The sequence below is a fragment of the Orycteropus afer genome, unplaced genomic scaffold, assembly GCF_000298275.1.
Source record: "Orycteropus afer afer isolate SDZICR_OR568_19922 unplaced genomic scaffold, OryAfe1.0 scaffold00006, whole genome shotgun sequence".
Taxonomy (NCBI): Eukaryota; Metazoa; Chordata; class Mammalia; order Tubulidentata; family Orycteropodidae; genus Orycteropus; species Orycteropus afer.
The window spans coordinates 19,421,272-19,443,810 of NW_006921593.1; the positions used below are offsets into that span (position 1 = coordinate 19,421,272).

General features: G+C 59.2%; 1 protein-coding gene across 1 annotated transcript; it reads left to right on the top strand.

The window, feature by feature from the left end:
• Nucleotides 1-339: 339 nt before the first annotated feature.
• On the top strand, nt 340-2,745 carry LOC103199140 (potential E3 ubiquitin-protein ligase ariadne-2-like). The gene is made up of 4 exons (XM_007943373.1): nt 340-415; nt 1,485-1,582; nt 1,999-2,166; nt 2,293-2,745. The coding sequence occupies exons 1-4, from the start codon at nt 340-342 to the stop codon at nt 2,743-2,745; spliced, it is 795 nt and encodes a 264-aa protein (XP_007941564.1).
• The last annotated feature ends 19,794 nt before the right edge of the window (nt 2,746-22,539 follow it).

Below are 22,539 nucleotides of genomic sequence, written 5' to 3' on the forward strand. Positions count from 1 at the left end.
AGTCACACTGCCTTCAGCGCCAGGCGGTCTGAGCAGCCGGGGTCGGGGTGCGGGGCGGGCCCACCTCTCCCGGCCTCGGTTTACCCACCTTTGCAATGGGCAAACTGGCACCGTCTTTCTGAGCGCCCGGCCAGGCTGCGGCTCAGGCAGGGCGGAGCCGATGCGCCCGGGGTGGCCCCAGGGTGGCCACCCTTGGGGCGCAGACTGGGGCGGGACTTGGGGGGCGGGGCCCCGGGTGGGGGCGGAAGCGGGGCGCGGCTGGAGCGCTGCTGGGCCCGCCGGCCGGCAGTCGGGGTCAGTCGCTCTCTCAGCTTAGGGAGCTGCGGTTCCAGCCACACGATGAGTCAGTCCAAGAGGGAGGAGTCCAGCAGCGAGCCCCCGCTCAAGTTCGTGCAGCGCAGAGACGACATAACGGGTGAGTGCCGGCCGGGCGGCTCTCGGATGACAGGGCTGAGTCGGGGTAGGACAGAGAAGGACTGGGAGGGTGTGGGCCCCAGCGCCGCCCCAGCCCAAGTTCCTACACCAGTAAGCCAGTCCCAGGGTCTGACAGCTCCTTTCCACAGCTGTACACTGACCCTGGTGGTTTGTGGAACTTGGGCCTGGGAGGGAGCCTCCCGGAGGTGTGGGGGCTGCGGGGACCCTCGGGAGGGGACGCCGTGCTGCCCTGCCTCTGAGGGACTGAGGACGGGGGTCGCCTTGCTTCCACAGGGCGGGCGGCTCAGGACAGGGAAATCCAGGATCTGAGAGAGGGAGGAGAGGCTGAGGGGACCCCGAAGGTTTAGACCTGAGCTAAGGGGTGATGGAAGTGCCTTGATGCGGAGGGAAGAGGAAGGAAGGGCAGGAAGGGCCTTCTGTGTCACCATCCCTCAGTTTTCACTGTGGGTCACCCTTGGAGGGGGTCACGTGGTCCCTGTCCTCTCCTGGTGAGTCCTGCCCTGGACTGGAGGAGCCCCCCAGGAGCAGTCCGCTCCATGGCCCACCACAGTGACGGGGTGCAGGGGCCCTGTCAGGGGGATGAGGTGGCCCACAGCCCGGGCTGGGACGCCACGCTGGACGGCAGGGCAGAGGGTTCCATTGTCCCTTCGGTTCCCAGTGCCCTTGCAGCGATTAGCCTTGGAGAGCAAAGGAGGGGGTACCCATTGTCATCAGGAAAGTCTGGCCAATGAAATGGGGGGCCAGGCAGGGAGCCCAAAGGCACAGGGACCAACTCTGTGACAGAAGCAGCCCCAGAGAGGCAGCACAGCGTCTCACCCCGTAAAGGAGACATCACTCAGTTGAACAAGGGGCTCTCATTCTGTGGACCTCAGTTTCCTCATCTGTCCAGCGGGGACAAGACTGTGTTTGAGCCAAGGAGAGAGTTGTCAGGGGAGAGGAGAGAGTGAGGACAAAGGGCTGGGGTCTGCCGCACCCTGATCACCCCACTAGACATGCACAGCTTGGGGGGTGGGCATGGCAGCCCTCGACATGCCCCTTGTCCCTGACAGGGGATGAGTATGATGGCCAGCAGCGGGTGGAGATGAGCTGTGGCCACGCCGTGGACCCGGGGAGCCTGACCGCCTGGTGCCGAAGTCTGATGGACCAGGTGAAGCGGGCATCACAGCCACGGCCACAGCTGCGATGGGGGAGGGAAGGGGGGCCCAGCTCCCAGCTCCTTCTACAAAGCGGTTCCAGCTCCAGCAAGCTGGGAGAACGGCACTCCTGGGGCCAGTCCAGGTGCCCTGGCTCTGTCCTCAGGGGAGAGTGTGCTGGGGGGTCCCCGTGAGAACCTGGTCAAGGCCACATGCAGACTTACGCTGCGGCCGCAGAGCACCCCTAGGGGAGGCAGGTGGCTGTGGGAGGGCCTGAGAGGGACTCACTAAGGGGAGACATGGACAGCCACTTGGGGATGGGATAAGAGTGGACGGGACTGGGGGGCAGGACCCCTGTCTGGGCAGGCCAGGGGCTGCGACCTCTTGGCCTCGGCACCACGGACAGGCCACCCCTTGCCCACCTTCCCAGGGCCACTTCCAGCTGTGCTGCCCGGCTGACGTCAATGATAAGAAGTGTGGGGCGCAGTGGTCCTACCCAGAAGTACGCCGCTGTGCCTCACTGAGTGACTCCGAGCAGCGTGAGTTTGAGCAGAAGCTGGCCTTGTTGGCGGCAAAGCTCTACTGCGACTTTAAAGAGGTGGGTGGGGGCTGCCCTGGCCATGGCATAGGTTCCCAGTGTGTAGCTTCCTGCTGCCTCATCCCTTCCTTCCTGTCTCGTCCATGTGATCACTGTGGTGCCCACCGCCCTCTGTCCCTCCCACAGTGCCCAAAGTGTAAAAGCCTAGTGGAGAGGAAGGAGCCAACCACCCTCCGTGTGCTCTGCACGGTCTGCGCCTCCGTGCTGCACGTGTCCTACGAGTTCTGCTGGCAGTGCCTGCGGGCCTGGAAGGGATCGGGGAAACCCTCTGACCACTGTGCCAACACAGGCTGCAAGGACCCAAACTTGGACGTCCTGGCCTCCTGCACCACCAAGGACCTCCCAGACAGTGAGGTCCGCGGCTGCCCTTCGATCCGGGCCTGCCCCACATGTGGGCTGCTCATTGAGCACAAGGAGAAGTGCAAGTACGTCGTGTGCTCGCGGTGCCACGTGGAGTTCTGCTTTGCCTGCCTGGATCCTGCTCCGGCCTGCCAGGCTGCCAAAGCGGGCGCCTGGTTTAAGTGGTGCGCTAAGCCACTGGCGCCACGACAAAGCCACATCCCCGTGTGGAGCCGATGAGACTGACAGATGTCCGACTGACGCCCACGGTGGGGAGCAGATGGGAGAGGGAGAGGGGGAGGCCAGCTGTGGTCACAGGGAGCCACCTGAACCCAGCGATCCTGAGGCCAGCTCCATTCAAAGTATTCTACAATTTCCACAATAGCTTCTTGCTTCTCCTCCTGGGTTCTTTGGAAATGAATTTCTTAATTACCAAGCATTTGAGACATTCAAGTTGTACTTTTGTTGCTGATTCCTGTCAGTTTCACTGTATTAGGCAAATAGGCTCTGATTTCCATCCTTGGAAATGGATGAAGGTTTTGTGTCTGCAGCAGCACCTGGTCACTCTCTGTACATTTTTCTTTGTGCTTGACCCCAGCGTGAACTGTGCAGTTGGTGGAGCGTGCACTCTACATAGGCGTCACGTTTTTACTAGTCTCATTGTTCAAACTGATGTCCTTATTAGATTCTCCTGCCTGTTCTGTGATTGTCTTAGAAAATGATATTAAAACATTTCCCCCTGGTTATGGATTTATCCCATGTTTCTTCTCGTTATTCTACTCTTTTGGCTTTCTGTATTTTGAGCCTTGTTATTTGGTGCATGTGAATTCAATACTACAGCATCTCCCTGGAGGTGAACCTTTTGTAAACGGGAAATGAACAGTTTTCTCTCCAATAAGCCTTCTACCTTCAAGGCCACGGCGCCGGATACAGGTTCCCACCTTCTTGGGTGGTGTGTTGTGGTAGATAGTTTTTATTCCTTTACTGCTGACCATTTTTAACCCTATCTTTAGTGTTCTCTTGTCACAGTCTGTAGTTTGTTGGGTTTTTTTTTTTTTTTTAAACAATCTGTCTTTTTTTAAGTGGATCATTTAGCCCAGTTACATTTAATGTAATTGGATCATTTAGCCCAATTATGTTTAATGTAATTACTACCATTTAGGATTTATAATTGTGCTATCTGTTCTACTGTTTTTTCATTTCCTTTTCTTTTTTTGCCCTCCTTTTGGATTTAGAATGTTCAATCACTACCCTGTTTTTTTCTTCTCTGTCTCTAAAGATGTTTAGCTGTTTTAGGAGTTACCGTCCTAATTACAACATGCCAACAATCAAAGTCTGAAGGTCCTTTCCATGCTTACCCACTCCCGGGTATTCCAAGGACTTTGGACTGACAGGTGGTAGGACTGAAGTGCATGTCAGGGAGTGGGCAGGAGAGGGAGGTGATGAGGTCAGCTCTAGTCACAGGGACAAAGCCACATTCCTATGCTGGGACAGGAAGGACTAGGGCACTCACCCCTGAGGTGATAGATAGGTGAGTGGTGATAGATGAGAGAGAGAGAGAGGTGACAGGTAAACAGATAGAAATTATATCCAGGTGTGTGGAGATTTACTAGGACTGACTTCAAACCCAAATGCAGGTAAATAAACCTGCTCACATCATCACAGAGCTGCAAGTTGGTGCCAAGACCCCCATGAGCTCACCTAGGTACCATCACCTACACAGGGGACAGCAGGGGAGAAGGGGTCCCAGTTCAGTGACACTCTGGGTTCTGACATTGGTCCTGAGCTCATGAGGCTCCATGAGATGGGCCCCCAGGGCCCAGTGGATGCAGGGCTTGGCCTAGGGAAGGGGATGGCCACTTGGGGGTGGAGAGCAGAGCCCAGAGCTGAGAAGTGTGTGTGTGTCTGTCTGTCCTCAAGCTGCATGGTCAGGGCGACTCAAGGTCCAGCATCAGGACCTCCCCCTGCTCAGCCCCCAGCATGCTTGTCCTGCAGCTGCCTCTCTGGGACCTCCAGACCCCCAGCCTCTCGTTGGAATTCACTATATGTCTTTGTAGAGCACATGTGGGCAGAGTCAGATGGTCCTGTCTCAGGAACCTCCTTGGTTCCAGCTCAAAGCCTTACAGTCCAGAAGCTCCTGGAGGAGAGTGGGGGCCAGGCTGCACCCAAGTGGTTCTGGGGCAAAGATGGGGTCTGTCTGCCATGACTTCTCCCCAGAGGTGGGGGAAGCTCTGTGGGCCCCCTGAGAGGACTCAGCCAAAGCAAGTCCCAGTGCTGACCCCATGAGACAACGCCCAGCCCCTCCCCATTCCTGTGTGTGTGCGTCTGAGGACCCCACTGGGAGCTGGGTGATGGACAGGACGGGGGACCCTCAGCCAGGGCCTGGGAGCTGAGCTCTGGGTGGCTCTGAGTTGAGGGGCCCCCATGCTCAGGAACTGAGGCCCAACCTGGACAGGAGACACCTAGACAGCTGTGACAGAACCCTGGCCACAACCTCCCTCTAGTAGTCATGGTGACATCCTTCCACCAGGCTCCCCTCTCTCCCTGAGGTCCTACTTCCTGCCAGCCCAACCCCCACATCCGGAGAGCTCTTCTCAGAAACCGGAGAAAGGGAGAAATGAAACTGAAACTAGGGTATCTGTTCACACGTCATGCGGTCAGCAGGGCCGGGCACCCACTGAAGGCCCAACATAGCCACCTGGAGGGCATGGGTCATGAGTGGGGCGATGCCCCAGTGCCCACGCACCACCACCCCAACTGGCCCCGTCCATCCTGTGTCCTCAGCCCAGGGGTCCAGAGTGCACCCCTCCTGCGACGGCTCGCCCTGTGGGGGTCCAAAAAAAACCCGCCCTGGGCTCTCAGCCTCCCCGGCAACTGGGAGGAGCCTGAGGCAGGTGGGCAGAGGAGGAGAGAGAGCTGAGTTGGGACCCTACCTCAGCCAGCTGTCCCCATCAGCAGGGCTAATCAGGCAGGGGTCCTCAAGGACCTGAGTGTGGGAGGGACTTGTTATAAAGAGATCACCCCTCCCACCCTGACTCCTCCCTCCTGATCCTGCTTGCCACTGTGTGTGACTATGGCTGCATATGTGTGTGTGCATGGTGTGTGCAAATGTGCATGTGTGTGAGAGAGCGTGTATAGATGTGTGTGCCTGGGTGTGCACTGCATGTGGAAGCATGCGTGCATGTGTGTGTGTGGAGCATGTGTACCTTGTGTGCCTGGGTGTGCACTGTGTGTGGGAACATATGTACATGTGTGTGTGGGGGAGTGTGTGTACCTTTGTGTGCCTGAGTGTGCACTATGTGTGAAACCATGTGTACATGTGTGTGTGCTGTGTGTGGGAGTGTGTGCATACATGTGCCTGTGTGTGCGCTGTGTGTGGGAGCATGTATGTGTGTTTTTGTGTGCACCATAGAAGCGTGTGTGCATGTGTCTGAGGATGCACACATGTGTTTCTAAGTGTGTATGGTGTGTGCATATGGGAGTGTGTGCATGTGTGCATTATGTTCTGTGTGTATAGGTGTGTAAGTGTGTGGCATGGGTGTGGGGGAGCATGTATATATGTGTCTCTCTGTGTGTGCATGTACATGTGACTATTGTGTATATGCATGTGTATACATGACTGTGTATATGTGTATGTGTGTGCAAATGTGCACACAAGCATGTGCATCCTCAGGAGTCTGGGGAGGAAGTGGAAGGTGCTCTTGGTCACACCGAGAGCACAGCCTGTGACCAGTCCTGTGTTTGGAGATGATGCCTGGAGCCAGGGTCACAGGTGCACGGGGTTGCTGTACGGGGTTGTTCATGTCATCATGAAGGACATTATGGGGTGACTCTGGGGGACCCTGAGGGAGACCAGGACACCCAGAAGGCTGGCATGTGTCCTGTAGCTCCCACCCGTGGGTGAGGACACCTGGCGGGTGTAACTCCTGCCCCTCTGGGGCTGCTGAGGGTGGGGGCGACCAGGCTCCTGTGCGAGTCTGAGCTCACGAGGAACATCCACTGTCTATGAGGCCGTGGTCAGAGTCGGGACGGCCCAGACACGGAGACCCCGAGAGGCTGCAGGGAAGGCGCAGCTCTGGGTCCTGCCGAGGCTCCGAGCTCAGGAGCTTCCTGCCAAGATGGCCTCCTGGGAGCACACTGGGGGGCAGGGCACCGAGGAGGGGGCCTCCCCAGCCCCCACCCCAGCCCCTGGCTCCATCTCCAAAAGGAGGAGGCCAGCAAACACTGTGCCCCTGCCACCTGCCTCACCGTGGCACACACACGGCTTCACAGCCAGAGAAGGGCAGGCACGGGCAGCCAGGGCAGAGGGGCTCCACCCAGACCTGGCAGCCCCCCACCCACACAGGGACACCCAGAACACAGGGACAGACACAAAGACACACACACACAGGGAGACACACACACACACACACACACACACACACACACACACGAGGACAGACACGGGACACACACAGTGTGCTCACAGCGCCTCAGCACACACCCTCCTGAAATGCCCTGGGCTGCGCTCTGGGGGAGGGGCAGCCCAGGGAGGAGCTGAGAGGAGAAATCGAAAGGAAACAGACTGGGGGCCTCAGCCCCACCCTGCTGGCTGCTCTTGGGCCCAGCCCCAGGTCAGCAGCAGCCAGCCCTGCCCCAGAGCAGCTCGGCTCAGGTCGGTCGTCTGTCCCTCGGTGGTCCGTCCACTGGTCCAGGGGAAGATGCTCTTCCAGGTGGGGGTGCACGGCCCCCAAGGCCGGGACACGCTGGTGGACGTGGCCATCTCTGAGGACACCTTCAAGCAGACCACCGTGGCCCAGCTGAAGATGCTGGTATCCAAGAAAGTGCTTCAGGGCGGTGAGCAGCAAAGGGTCCCCAGAGGAGGGCTTCTGGTCCCTGGGCTCCCCACAAGGGCCAAGGAGGACGGGCCGGCCCCGGGCCCGCACCCAGGACCTTAGTTGGACTTGGAGCCCCTAGAGGGCGGAGGATCTTCCCCCTGGGGCCCCTCCACCTGGGTCTGGGGCCTGCAGCGGGCGGCACTCCCTGGCGCAGGAGGCCCCTTCCTGAATCTTTGGGGCAGAGGTTAGCGGAGCCCAGCCCTCCCTGGCATCCCTGCCTGGGCTGGAGGCCTCACCTGGGGGACCTGGGGACAGGGCTGGTCCCAGCTTTCTCCCTCTGTGCTTTCCTTCTGCCCCCCAGAGTCAGCCAGGTCGGGGGTGACCATATGCAGTGAGGGATGGGGGGTGGGTGAGATGCCCTGAGGAGGCCTACAGGACCCACTCCAGAGAGCCTGCGGCCCTCCTCTCTCCCCCGCAATGAGCAGCCCCACCCTGGGACCCGGGGACCCCGCTGACCCCCTCCATTCTGCCCCAGAGTCTGAAGACTTCACCCTGCTGTTCGCCAACCAGCCCCTAGACCCAGGGAAGACACTCCAAGACTACTCCATCCGAAACAAGTCCTTCCTCCTCATGGTGGTGCAGCTGCCTGGCGGTGCCTGAGACCCTCGGACGTGGCCGCTCGGACTCTGGGGTCGGGTCGGGGCTGGGACAGGGTTGGGCAATAAATGGCTCAAGGCACAGCTGGCTGAGACCCTTCGTTGGGGGGCGCTCGATTCTAGCATGTGGGGGCACACGGTTGGCCCTGCTGAGTGGGCTGCCCACCCTGGGGATCCCCCCCCACCTGTCCCTGTCCAGGCCCCTCAGAGCCACCTCCCCCAGCACACCAGGCCCCTCCTGACACAGGCAGTGGGCCCCCCAAGCTCTGCTGGGTCATGGGCAGAAATGGGGTGGGCCACTGTCCCCTGACCCTCCCCCCATCCCATGGAAAACTCTCGAGTCCCTCTGCCTCTGTCCTGGGCTCTCCTCAGGGACAGTGGTGTCTGCGCCCCTGGGGTCTGCTGTGGGCAGGGGCTCGGATGTGGGGGCGACAGCAGGAGCACAGGCAGCAGGCCCAGAGTCGGAGAGCTGTGTGGGGATCACCCAGGGCCGCAGCTCCCAGAGCCCAGAGCCTCAGGGCCCAACTCCCCAGCTCCCGGTCCCTCCAGCCCCCCAGTGGCCCCAGAGCCCCCTCTCCTCTTGCCGTGGGAGCAGTAGCTGCCGACAGCACCCCAGCCTGCCTCTGCACATGGATTCAGAGCTGATCCTGTGTCTGGGTAGGACTTGTATGACAGACAGACAGATGGACAGATGGAGGTCTGCAGCCTCTCTCTTTGAGTGACGCCCACCCTGGTGGAGGGGTCTGTCCACGGGGTGTATAGCTGCCTCCCGCACAGGCTTTGGTCCCAGGCTCTGTAGGAGGGCGTGAGTGGCCACAGGGCAGCCCCAGCCCGACCAGGCTGGCCCCAGGGGGAACTTGGGTGTCTCTCCAGGTGGACACTGTGGGCTGTCCCACAGCAGAGCCCAGGCCAAGGGCCACTGAGCGCATGAGCACGATGGGCCCCCAAATGGAGCCCGGTGAGGCTGGCAGTGGGGACCAGGGATGGCCCGTGGACAGCCCTCCAGTCTGCTCCATGGGGTCCTGGGTACGAATGTGAGGCCTGCTCTTGTCCACAGGGCCAGCTCTGGGCTGGGGGCTGGGCTGGGGGCTGAGGGAAGGCTCAGGGGGCCTGGCCCAGGGACCGTCCCCTCAACCCTTCTCAGGGCCGACAGCTCTGAAAGTGGGAGCCAGATGCTCGCTGGACGCTTGCTGGCCTCCTACCCCTGCTGGCTGGTCCTCCCCCCGCCCCCGTGCTCCTCTTTTCCCCCCAGTGCTCGCTCTTGCCCCTCCTCCTCTCCCCACTGCTGGACACCGCCCCACCCCCACCCCCACCCCCCCCGCACCCTGGTCCCAGGCTCAGTGCTCATATTTACCCCTGCTGACTGGACCTCTCCTGGTGTTCCCCCTCCCCCTTGCTGTCTCCCTCCCCCTCTCCCCACTGCTCCCCCCTACACTGCTCCTTCTCCCCATGGTGCTTGCCCCCCACCCCCAGCTCTTGGCACTGATTAAGTTTCGTTTCTCAGGGCCGCTCATTTCCAGGAAAGCCTTTCCTGTGGCCAAGCGGTGGCTGTGGTCTGTGTCTAGGACGTGTCAGCCCCTCCCAGGTCAGCTCCTCCCCTGACCTTTCCTCCAGAAGCCCTGTAGGCTATTAAGTGGAGGCCTCAGGGTGGGGCGCGGGCTCAGGGGCAGTGGAGTGACAGCCCCCCGCACTCCCAAGGCCCCCCACTGTCGCCTCTCCCTAAGAGGCTCTCAGGATCTGGACTTAGACCTGGCCTACGCCCAGCTCCTGTCCTACACCCGCCCACCAGGGGGGGAGCCGTGTGAGGTCCCCGCCCAGCCTGGGCCCTGACCCTCCTGCAAGCGCCCAGGGATTAACCATCTCCTACCGAGGGAGTCCATTCCCACGTTCGCCCCCACAGCCCACAGCCGGGGCTCCTCGCCAGCACTGGCCCCTCGCTGTGCTACTGCCCCAATGTCAGCAGCCAGATCCAGGAGTTAGTTGCCTACACTGTGCTCAGGGCCCTGGGGGCAGAGAACCAGAGAGGAGACTAAAGTTTGCTGGGTTTTTATTGAAGGAATTTCATATGGTCCCGGAGACAGACACATTTGGGGTTTCCAGAGACAAAACAGGTGTTTCCATGAGGACTGTCCTGTCCATGCCCAGCCCCCAGCTGTGCCCCATCAGTGGGGCAGAGCACTGTGGAAGGTGGCGGTCAGTCGGCCTGGGCTCTGGTGGGCTGGCCTGGCCCCCTGGCCCTCACACACACAGAAGGCAGGCCTGGCCAGGACCCCCTGGGGATGTGGGGGGCTGACATGTGGTCCCAGGCAGGAGCGTCCCTAGGTGATCTCGGTGCCCTTGGACAGGCCTCTCTTCCAGGCACCTCCAGGGGAAGAGGGCAGGGCCCACAGGGGGGAGGCTCATCCCTGGAGAAGGCAGAGGCAGACCTGAGGCTGGAAGCCAGGCAGAGAGTGGAAGCCTGCCAGGCAGAGTGGAAGGGGCTGGGCTGTTACTTTGTTATCATCTGTTTATAGTTGCTTTTTTCTTCAGAGAAGAGGGGTTACATGTCTAAGCAGGAAAACCAATCAAATGCCTAAAAAAATAACTCACTGGGAGGAGTCGGCTCTGACTGGAGTGATCCCTCCTCAGGTTTCAGAGGAGTTACCTCTACAGAAGTAGATTGCCCCATCCTCCTTCCAAGGAGTGGTTGGTGGGTTTGAACCACCAGACTTCTGGTTAGCAGTAAAATGCCTTAGGCACTACGCCACCAGAGCTCACTCCTAGGATTCAGGAAAACCAATTAAACTCCTAAGATTAGGGAAAGGCTCCAGGGAGCCTTCACAGCCACGCCCCTCTGGGTACCTACAGGGCTGAACTTTGGGAAGATGAGTGGGCCTGGGGGCGCCCCTCTGGCAGTGCCAGGGAGCTGGGCCCTGTGTGGCCCGACTCCAGGCGCCCTTCACCCCGCCCATGGCCCCATGGACAGAGGGCCTGGCAGAGCCTAGCTGGAGGCTCAGCTGGGGTGCTGGGGTACACTGGGCACGGAGCAGTTTACAGGCAGCTGGGTGCAGGAGGGCCTCTCACCTAGCGGCCGTGTGATCCTCGACGGTACATCAGCAGGTAAGCAGTTCTGTGGAGGCCATGAGGCAACAGTGTGAGGGTTACAGACATTAGGCCAAAGGGTCAAGGGACATGTTGGAGTGTGGAGGACAGGGTGCGCTCAGCCCTCAGCTCACCTGGCTGGACAGCGGTCCTAAAGGCAGGCAGGCAGCCCCCTCACCTGGGCAGGCTTCCCCTCTGGGGCTGGCTGCCTGACCCCCAGTCCCCTCCCACTGCCATACCTCCGAGGACCCTTTCTCCACGGCCACCCTCACTCAGGCCCTGGCTCTGCACCGCCCAGACCCCAGCCGCCCCCGACAAGAGCGCCTGGACCTGGGACCCACGCCTCTCGCTCCCTCCCCCGACTGCCCTGGAAAGACAGGGATGGACAGTACCTGCTGGTGGAAGGCCCTTGTGGGAGCTGGAAAAAAACAAGAACAGGGTTTGGTGAAAAAGACTGGGGTTCACACCCCCTATTGCCCCAAGAATTGGAGCCACTTTCAAGATTGGAAGGGCCCATGTCAAGGGGGAGGGACTATTGAGGGTCTCTGCAGAAGATGGCTGTTTCCTAGGCCACAGTGCAATTTGACAAGGGGACCACCTGATAGAGGAATGGCCGTGGGGTCTGGGGCATGCACCAGACTCCACTCCTCTCTCCCGGGCATGGTGCAGACAGACCTATGGAACATGTGCACATCCCTTTGGGGCTAGAGCAGAGACCCTGTAAAGCCCAGTGCCCCAGGGGCAGCTGGGAAGTGACTGAGCTGGGTTAGAAGTTAGAAGGGGGATGTGGCAGGCACCCTGACTGCCTGCATGTGGAGGAGTGTTTGCAACGACCCCCCGAAGCCCATGTTCTCCAGCTCTCAAAGGGCTCGTTCCCGGGCCCCAAGTGCATCCCAACCTCCTTCCTCCAGCCCATGTGCTGGGGTCACTCCCCAGCCGGAGGGTCTGCAGCCCTCTCTGAGGAACGTTGCCAGACGCCAGGCACATTGAGTGCCCTGAGCACCTGTCCTGCACAAGGTCTCCACATCAGCTTGAGATGGGTGCTGTTATCATCTCTTCCAGAAGAGGAACCCAGATGTGAAAGGACTGTCCAACATCACACAGCCAGTGGTGTGCAGAGCTGGGATCTAAACCCAGTACAGTGTTCTTCACTACACCTCTCCTACTCATGACATGGGATGCCTTAGAGGGGACTTTTGTGAGGAGTGGGCCTCTCCTACCAGAGATTCCTGGTTAACTCAGCCCACCACGCCCAGTGTGGGCCGCTGGGGTCCTAGTCAGGAAAAGGTACAGCTTCAATTACCTCCATCACAAAGTCGTCTGAGAACCTGTACCAGCAATGCTTCTCCGAGGACTTTATATCTGCCACATAGTGCCCGCCTTTAAGGTCACCAAAATGGTGACTGACTGCAAAGAGGTCATAGGAGTTCTTGTCCTGGAGAGAGAGTCAGCAGGTCTAAGCCCAGAGGTCCAGAGGGGCTGCCTACCTCACCCCAGCAAAACACGGGCATCACTGCCTGGCATTGCGAGACACCCTTCCCAGGCCCATGGTCCGCCTGCCTTGCACCCAGAATTCCTAATCTTGCTCCAGTCCCTTCCAGGTGACAACTCAAAGTCCACCCTTGGGGGAGCAACAGGACTGGCTGGCTGGTCATCACATGGTAGCTCCCAAGCTTTTCACACAGCTGAACCTCGGTCAGCTGGTACCCTTTGTTTGTTAAGATACATGAGAGACTTGTGCCTTTGCTGAACCTGCTGAAAGTAGTAAAAACTGTAGCTCCTACAGACTGCAATAAACCACAGGTCAACTAAAACACCATAATTTTCTCTGAAGCTATGGAAGAGTTCTGGATACCAGAGGCCTGAGTGACCTAGATTCCGATGAGAAGAATCTGGTGCCGGTGGACACAGGAGACCCTGCCATGGGTGGGGAGGTTGGTTGTGGCAGAGAGAAGTCAGTGGAACTTTTGACAACCAAAGTGAGGGCACAAAAGGTGGAAATTCCAAAACTAAACTAACAGCTGCCACCCACCCATTCTCCCACAGAGGCCTCTACACAGCTAGCAGAGGCTAGTGGAGAGGTAGAAACAGAGAACGAGCTCCTAGCTTACACTGCTTGGCCCCAAGGCACTGTTAGAAGGAGAGGCTGACCCCACTCTCGAGACATTTGAAATCAGAGATGAAATGAAGGTAAACAAAGCTGTAATCCAATCCTAACCTACCCACTGTGAATTGGGCTGAACGTTTCAATTTTCTACCCTACTGCCTAAGGGAGCACCTCAGTGAGACACACAATCCCTATTCTGCCATTTATACATGATATCTATTGTAAGATAAAACATGCAGAGTCAGAAAAATGTACTCAAAACCAAGAGAAAAGTGTCAAAAGAAGTAGACCCCCCAGATGACCCAAATGAAGCAAAGATGTTAAAATAATATTGAAAAAATGAATAAATAAATGAAAAACTAAATAAAACAATATTATAGATATGTTAAAGAACTGAGAGGGTATGATGGACAGAAAAGGGTTAAACAGATGGGGAATTTCCACAGAGAAATGGAAACTTTAAAAAAGAACCAAATGGGAACTCCAGGGCAGAAAAATGCAAAGTCTGAAATGGACAATTCACTGGATAGATCTAAGAGCAGAGTGGGCATGGCAGAAGGAACAATCACCACATTTAGGCCAAAAAACACTATCCAAAGGGACAGCAGACAGAGAGAGGGAGAAGAATGAACAAACAGAACAGAGTAACAGAACCATGGGACAGTACCACACAGCTGAAGCTCCCTAAGACCCACACAAACAAGCAGCTCAGGGACTCCCAACAAGGTAAATGCCACAAGAACACACTTAGTTACATTATAGTCAAACTGCTGAAAGCCAAAGATAAAGAAATACAACTTAAATGCAGTCTGAGAAAAAAGGCACAACACATCCAGGGCAATAATATGCGTCACCATGGACTTTTTGTCAAGAACAATGGATGCCAGGAGACAATGGAATGCCATGTTTAAAGTGCCTCCATAAATAAATACCTTTGTCACCCTAGAATCATGTGTTCAGTGAAAACATCCTCCAAAATTACAGCACACAAAGACCCTGTGGTGGGTGCTGTGCTGCCCAGATCCTCCAGCTGGTTCTGAAGGGCTTTCTGCTGACCAGGAGTATGGTCAGCAGAAAGCGCTCCTGGAGCTGCCACAGTTAAAAAGAACTTCCTCAATCCAGGTCACGCCCCATCAACGCAGACGCAAGCCTGACCCCTTACCCTGACCTAGGACAACTCTACAGTGACTTCTGTCGGAATCTTCAGAAAAAACCAAGGCTGACAGAACTCATTCTTAGCAGATTTGAACCACAAGAAACAATAAAAGAAGGTTTTTAGATGTGAGGTGAAAAGTCACAGAGGAAATCTGTGATCTGCGGGAAGGTAAGAGGGGCACCAGAGTTGAGTTGAGTTTCTGCTACCATCTTGCTCTTTGGTTTGACTTATGGCAACTATGTGAGCACATATCAAAGTCTTCTTGAAAGTTAAAGATGCTTAAAACAAAAATGTATGGTGGATTATGAATACGGGACAACAGCAACCCAAGGATTGAGAAAGGGTCAAAGAGAACCGCAGTGTTGGGTGATCCTTACAATTGTACACAAAAATATTAATTCAAGATAAATGTGATAAGCTAAGAAGACAAACCATCTCTCAAATTACTGGGCCCAATCCCAGCCACCACCTGTTTTTGTAAATAAAGTTTTATTGGAACACCTTGCCAATCCACTCACGTATTGTCCGCGGCTGCTTCACTGCTATGGCAGTTGAGAGTGGACCATATGACCTACAGAGCCTAAAGATGATTTGGTCCTTTTATAAAATGTCTGTGGACCCCCCCCCCACCTCTATGGCAAACACTAAGACTATAATACAAAGAGGCATTGCTCAAAAACCAGGGTTGTGGTAAGCTGTGGTTGAGTTAGCCAACTCAGGGTGTCCCCTTGCACTAGTGAACAAAATGGTACGGTTGGACTGTTGGGGTCCATGGGGTTTTTCCCTGGCTGGTTTCTGGGACAGGTCATGAAACAGAAAACCAAAACAACTTGACTGATTCATAAGGCAGAGGTGGGCAGGGGGTCAGGGATGCCAGCATGAGAAAGGAAACCAAGGGAGAAAGGAAAATGACAGGAGTAACACCAAACAGCAAGTCAGTAGCCAGAAACTCAGCTCTATCACAAGTCACATTAAGTGTAAATGACCTAAAACCTACTCCAGGACAAAGACAGAACCTACTCCTAGACAGAAAGCTGTGCTGACGATACTGCTCACAAGTGATGCACTTAACACTGGCTGCCACCGTGGCCATTCTTCATGGCCACACTCCATGTAGAGCTGTCAGACAGAATTCACGGCATGTGTGTGCTTGTCTCCTCTCCCCCACTAGAACAGAAGCTCCAGAAAGACAAGAATTTTGACAGTCCTGTTCTCTGCACCCAAAGGATGCTGGCCACCCTGTGGGCACTGAACCCCGATCTGCTGCATGAATGGATGCATGATGAATGTCACAAAGCAGATGAAGGGACACTGAGATGACTCACACAAGTCCGTGCCCTGGCGGAGGTCAGTCTGGTGGGAGACAGAGGACACATGCCTCAGGCATATCCTACGAAGCAGTCAGTCCAAGGCCCTCAGCCTGGCCCTTCATCCCACCCTGGGCACAGCAACGGCCCCCCCCCACCCTTGTGCGCTCCTACTGTCCGTTCCTCACGTGACAGTCATCAGCATTAACGCCCACCTGCTCACCTTTTCCAGTGGCTTCCCATGGCACCGGGGCAAACCCAGACCTTTCTCCACTGACACATGGCCCTGGGGCTTGGCCACAGCCTGCCCTGCTGCTCAGCTCCTGCCACTCCCCTCCTTGCTCCTGCCCCTTAGTCCCACGTGGTCTCCGAGCCCTGACTCAGGCCCGCCCTGTGCTGCCCTTCCCGACTCCATGTGTGGCTGGCTCCACCTCTTCAGGTTTCATCTCAAATGTCATCTGCTGAGATGGCCAGTGCGGCCATCCTGTGAGCCTGGACCCACCCCTGTCAACAGACTGTCCTCTCCCTCCTCGCAGTGTGAGCACTTTCAAAATCACGTGCTGGAGGCCACAGTCATTGGCCTCCACTTGACGTGAGCAGCCTGAGGTGGGGATGCATGCTCTCCACTTTTCACTGTGTTCCTGGTGCCTGGTGCTGGGGCACGGTGGGTGCTCAGTGGGTATGTGTCGAACCAGTGAATGAATGACTGGGTGAATGGGTGAATGAGTGCACAGGAAGGTCCCCAGAGCCTTGGTGCCTCCCTGAGCAGAGCCACGGGCTTGGATGGGGACCCAGCCCACTGGGATCTCAGGCAGGAGGCCCCACAGCCAGGGGGTGAGCCCTGGGACTAGCCTGGGTTTCCAGCTGAGATATCCACCCCAAGTCAGGGTGGTGGGACCCTGTTCTGTTACAACCAACTGCTGCATAAGTCCAGCCTCAGACCAGCAGCTGTCAGGATGAGGGTATACTTGTTACTAGCTGTGTTGTAAGAGGACCCAGCTAAGCAGGGTCACCCTTTGAGCAAGGCCACCAGGCACGAGTGGCCAGCCCAGGGACCTCCCTGCATCCTCCCTGCTGTCCCTGAGACCAGGGTAGGGAGGCTGGCCTTCACTGGGTGGGGCAGGTGTGTCCGGAAATTGGATTTCAATTGTCGTCAAGACCCGTTTGTCCCCTCAAAGGAAGGGGCAGGCATCCACACAGGTCCTCATCCCTCTAGAGAGGGTGCCAGCCACAGAAGGCAGAGGGGCACCAGGCCAGCCCCCCATTCCTAGTCTGGTGGGCAAATGCTGGCCCCCAGAGCTCTGGCCGGGGGGGTAACCTGATGGAGGAGCAGAGCGAGGTCCAGGGGGTGGGGCCTTACTGGAGACGGCAGGGTCAGCGTCGCCGACACAGTCACGTTGTCCTCCAGCTTCTGGAAGGCCCCGTAGGAGAAGGTGAACCTCTCCAGGAAGATGACCAGCACGGGGGGCAATGTCCGCAGGCAGAGCTCCTGCAAGGCCAGCAGGGAGCACGTGCTCACAGCCCGCACACGCACCACAACTGGCTGCCCTCTAAGCCGCACTGCTCTCAGCCTGGTCCTTCCAGCTGGACTTAGGCTGTGTCTGGGCCCAACTCAGGGCCTGCGGACGTGTCTGATGAGTGACTGACTGGGAAGGGCCGAGAAGGGCACAGATGGAGCTGAGGCCTTGGCCTGGGCAAGAGGGCACGTGAGGTTGGTGCCACTGTCCTGACCATGGTCAGGCGGAGACATTACAGTGATGGGGGCTCTTCCTTGAGACTCAGGACCCCTCTCAACACTGTGCCATGAGCTGCACACCCACCACAGTGCGGAAGAACTCACCGCAGGGGGGAGCAGGGACCCACGCCCCAGGGACGTGGGCTGGGCCTCCATGTGGAGCCCTGGCCAGCTTCTCCTCAGGCCCTCGGAGGCACTCAGGCCTTCACCTGCCACTGGCAGCTGGTTCTGGACACACATTGGGCTCCTACTGCATACACGACTCAGTTTGCACTGGGAGTGCACGCACATGCCCAGCTCTGCCCAGCGGCCTGGCCCCCACTCACCGTACAGACGTCCACTTTGAGGTCACATTTGTCGCAGTAGCACTGGCTGTCACCAATGACCTCATCCTTCTGAAACAGTGCCTTCACCGCCTGCTCCTGTGAGGGACAGGATGGCAGCTGGCTGGGGCCTGCACCACCCGCCTGGCCACCCCCTGGAGCCTGGTGGTCTGCAGGGGCGGTGGGCACCTCCCAAGGCCCTGGGCACTAGGACTACACCCCGAGGAGTGCCTGCTGTGCCCACCAGGTTAGCAGACGACCAAACCACACCCTCCCCCATGGGGTTGGAAGGGACCCCCAACAGGGAATCTGGGAGGCCCCGGTGCTGAAGCCAAAGGCCCAGCAAAGCTGGCCCTGGGGTCCAAGACACCCGAGAAGGCTGTTGTCCCACAGGGAGGGGCTGTGTCCCACAAGTAAAGGTTAGGGTTAGGGTGTCCCCTCACAGGAGCCCTGGTTGCAGTAGCATCTCCACCAGGCTGGGCCGCCTGGGAGAGTACTCGGCACAGGAAAAGGTGGGGTGTGTGTGGCAGGGGCTGGAAGCAATCGCGGCCTTACCACGGAGCACAGGGACCCCCCGGGAACCTTCAACACGGGCACCACGAGGAACAGCCGCGCTTCCTCCAGCCGCGTCTCGTCCCCACAGACCAGGCAGCGGATGACGTGCTCCGTGGTCATCTGGAAGAGCTGGAGAGCAGTGTCCGCCTGAGTCTGGGGCCAGCCGCTGGCTGTGGCCACACCGTGAGTGGGTGCAGTGGGCCCAGGGCTGCACGGATGGGGCACTGTCCCCATGTTCCTGCAGGTCGCCTGGCTCCCACCAGACCCCAGACCTCCAGGCCAGATGGAGCCCCTGCCTACTCCCCGTACTCCAAGCTGGTCTTGCCCCCATGGCAGTCTGTGTTGGACTACCGAACGACAGGACAACGCGGGGGGCCACTGGTCAGCCGGGCCCTCCCTCGCTTGCTCCCCTCAGGGCCAGCCCCCAGGTCCTGTCTCATGGGCCCTGTGTCCAGACAAGGCAGTGACTCTCTGTGCTCTAGGGAGGACCTGGCCAGCCCTGTGGGCTCTCAGCCCCTCCTTCCGGGCATGCTGTCCTGGGGCTGCTGGCTTCCCCACTCTGCCAGCACCCCACCTAGTCCGGAGCCCCTCCCCCAAGCTTGCCCTCTGACCTTCTCAGCAGTCACCTGTTCCAGGCTCCTCTCCCAACAGGTGAGGACCACCCCACCCCCACCATCTGCTGGCCCACTCAGCTCAAGCCTGCCTCCTGCTCCTCAAAGACTCTTCTCGTCCTTTCTCTCCAGGGTGCGGGTGTGGACTCCAGCCCCCACATTTTCCTGGGCCTGTTTCCTCACGGGGAGCCCGAGAGGCTCTCAGGGCCTGCGGTCCTGGGGTGGGCAAGTGGCACCCTCACTCCCAGGCGCCTGACCTCTCCCAGTTCCGCTCTCTCCGCCGCCATCCTGATCAGCAGAGTCTGGAAACATTCTAGGATGTCCCGCTGCTTGTACACTGTGCAGGGGAACACAGAGGGCACCAGCACATGGTCACCCCCTGCCCAGTCCCCCCACCATTCCATGCTCCTACCCTGCCTCTGGCCAGGGAGGAGCGGGCCTCCCGGGAAGGGGCAAGGAAGAGGTGAGAGAGGGGTCAAAGGTAACCCGGGCTCCCCCAGTCATAGTTCCCCACCCCTAGCGAGCTACGGGCTGGTGATGCTGCTCCCGGTCCTGCCCCTGGGGTCCTGAAGACTGGCCCCGATGGGGCATGGTGGTTAGAAGGGTGCCCAGGCAGGGGTCCGGGGTCCCAGCCCCCTTCAAGATATGTGCTCTCACCGTTTGTCAGCCCCAGGCAGTGGGTGATGGCGGTGGTCGTCACAGGCGCCGGGCCGGCCTGCAGGGCCACAAAGACCCTCTGCAGCTGAGTGACGAGGCTAGACTCCCCCAGGTCCTCACAGCTGCAGGGTTCACAAAGAGAAAGTGAGACCAGGGGCCCCCAGGCTCTGTCCCCACACCTGCCTCCTCCAGACCCAGCAAGGCCCAGTCTCCGCCCTCTGGCTCTCAGGGCCACACACTTCAATCACCCACCAAGGCGTCCCTTCTTCTCCAGGCTCCTCCCCACCCCACCCCCACGCCCAAGTCCAGAGCAGAGCCCAGAGGAGCTGCAGGGGAGGAGGGGAAGGCTGTAGGGACAGCAATTCCTGGCTGGGGGAGGGGGAGGGGGAGGGGAGGAAGGCTGCAGGGACAGCAATTCCTGGCTGGCTCCTGAGGGGCTGGGGGAGGGGGAGGGGAGGAAGCAGGGGTGGGGGTGAAGGGGGTGACGGGGAGTCGGCCTGGGAGCCAGTCCCCTGTGACCACCCCTGTACAGCTGCAGGGGCTGCCCCTCTGCTGACCCACAACCTCAGGTCTCCCAGGACTGCAGAGGCCGAGGGTACACAGAGAGAGCCAGCTTCAGCCCTGCCCCCGCAGGACCCCACAGAGCAGACGAGGTGGGCTGAGGCCCGGGCCAGCACACCTTCTCCTCCAGCCGCCCCCCTCCGGAGACCTGGCTCTGGGCAGCAGTGCCCACGACCTCTCAGGGTCACACCGGGGCTGGCCGGGCAGCAGGGCCCCTAGCCCGCTAGGCCCCCTCCCCCCAACCGGGTCAAACCTGAGGACGGCGTCTCGGAGCTCCTGTGTGAAGAAGAGGCACTGCAGGACACTGTTCAGGTAGCAGGTGGCACCCTGGTTGACTAGACCCAAGTATTCTGGGAGGTCCTTCACGGGAGTGGGCACAGCAGGGGGGATGGCTGATGGCTCAGGGCAGATGGCCGCAGCTGAATTACAGGGCAGAGGGTAGGGGACAGGGTGACTGTCAGGTGACCGGAGCCAGGGGGCGGGGACAGAGGGCCCGATGTTGGGGTCTTGGAGTCCGGAGGGACTACCAGGTGATGGCGTCTGGACCCTGAAAGGAGGGTTGGCTACTAGGGCCCAGGAATCCGCCAGATGACAAGAACCAGAGGCCAGAGCTGCTGGCCTTGGAGCCCTGGGACGCCTGGGTTGTTCCGGGGGCCAGGTCCGCGCGCGCCCCGCGGCCGAGAGAGGCTCCTTGGCTCCGGGCTCCCAGCGGCCAGGCTCCGGCCGATGCCGCGCGGTGACCCTGGCGCGGCACGGGCAGCAGCCCGTTTGCCGCATCTGAGACCCGAGCCTCCGCGGTGCCGAGTGGCGGGTGAGCGGGCGGGACCGCCGGCCGCTCCGCCCTCCCCGGGCCACTTACGCTCCGCGGCGCCGGGAGCGCGCTTCTCCCCGCGCTTCCTCCAGTAGACGAAGACGCCCCACACCACCAGGGCGCCGCCGCCCAAGACGCCCAGCACCAACAGCCGTCGGCCCCAGGTGCCCAGGCCCCGTAAGGGCCCCCAGCCCGGGAGCAGGGCGCGCGCGGGCCTGTCCCCAGGACTATCCATGCAAGCGACCTTGGGCACCGGCCTGCCTGCAGTGGCCTTCGTCCGCTTTCGGTTTCCTGGGGGGGGGCGTGGCTCGGGGCGAGGGCGGAGGGCCCTCAAGGCCTGATTGTTCCTCCTTGGCCCCGGGGGTCGCATCTGAACTGGACTCTGGGCCGGTGACAGCCAGGAACCTCACGAGTTGCCTATCCCCCCTTGAGTGGGAGGAAGATGAGGTTTGGTTCAGGGGGGCCCAACCCTCAGGGCCAAGACCAGGTCTCAGTCAGTCATTGGGGTCAGATTAGAAGAGGAAGCCTAGGGGGCCCTTCTACACCGCCCACCCTCCTGCAGGGCCCCCAGAGCCACACCTGGCGCCCAGCCCAGTGCTGCCTGGCGGCGCCTGAAGCCTCAGTTGCCCGCCCCATGTGCTGTGTGTGTGCAGGGTGTGTACAGCAGTGCCTACCAACTGCTTGCCAGCTGGTGCGGCCCTTCCAGGGCAGCGAGTGTCCTCTCTTAGAGATACCTGTCTGTCTGTCATCGAGCCCCGAGATGGAGACCAGGAGAAAGGGGAACTTCCCTTCTGGTCAAGCTGTTCCGGGCCAGACCCTTGGCTGAGGGGTGGAGCGAGGGGTCAGGCCTGGGCCAGGCCGTGTCCCCACTCCAGTGTGTGGGCTGTTTCGTGCCTGAAGAACTGGAGGGCTGTTGGATGGCTTTCCACTGCTGCCCCACCACACAACCATGCAGCCCCCAGGGCTCCTGGAAGTGAATGGGGTCGCCCTGGAGGCAGCCACAAACAAGGCTGGGGGCCTGGGTGCTGGAGGCTGGGTGGACAGAGCTGCTCTGGGAGCAGGCAGAGGCGGCAGGCTGGACACCAATACCTGGGGGGCAGGGGGATAACAGAACATGGGGAGTCCATGTGAACACGCAACCGCACGCTGCCTCCCCCCGCTGCCCACCTGAGAAGGGCCAGTGGGGCTCTCCCTCCCCACCCCTCCAGGGGTCCCCCCCCTCCCAGGAGAGGCGAGGCTCTAAGCTGAGAGGCTGACTCGCCCACCCAGCGGCCTGTCAGATTCTCCTCTCCCAGCAGAAACGTGAGGGGACCTGACCGATAGGAGAAATAAGCTTTGGTGTGAGCTCAAGGGTAACCGTTGGCATGTAATCCTGAATTTACCCAATCTCTCCCCCACTTACTTATGTAACAAGGCGGTGTGGTGAGAATGGAAAGTGAAAGAGGAACATGAAGCAGGCCAGTTTCCGGTCCTAGCTAATGCGCTGGTCAGACCTGTTGATGAAAACGTGTAGCCCCATCACTTCCACTAGGGGGCACTCTTCCAACAGCATTTTGCTTTTTGGGGCCAGTAATTATCACTTCCAACAGCATTTTGCTTTTTGGGGCCAGGGAAAACCTTATGAATAGCAAAGAAACACTGTTTGGTACATTACCGC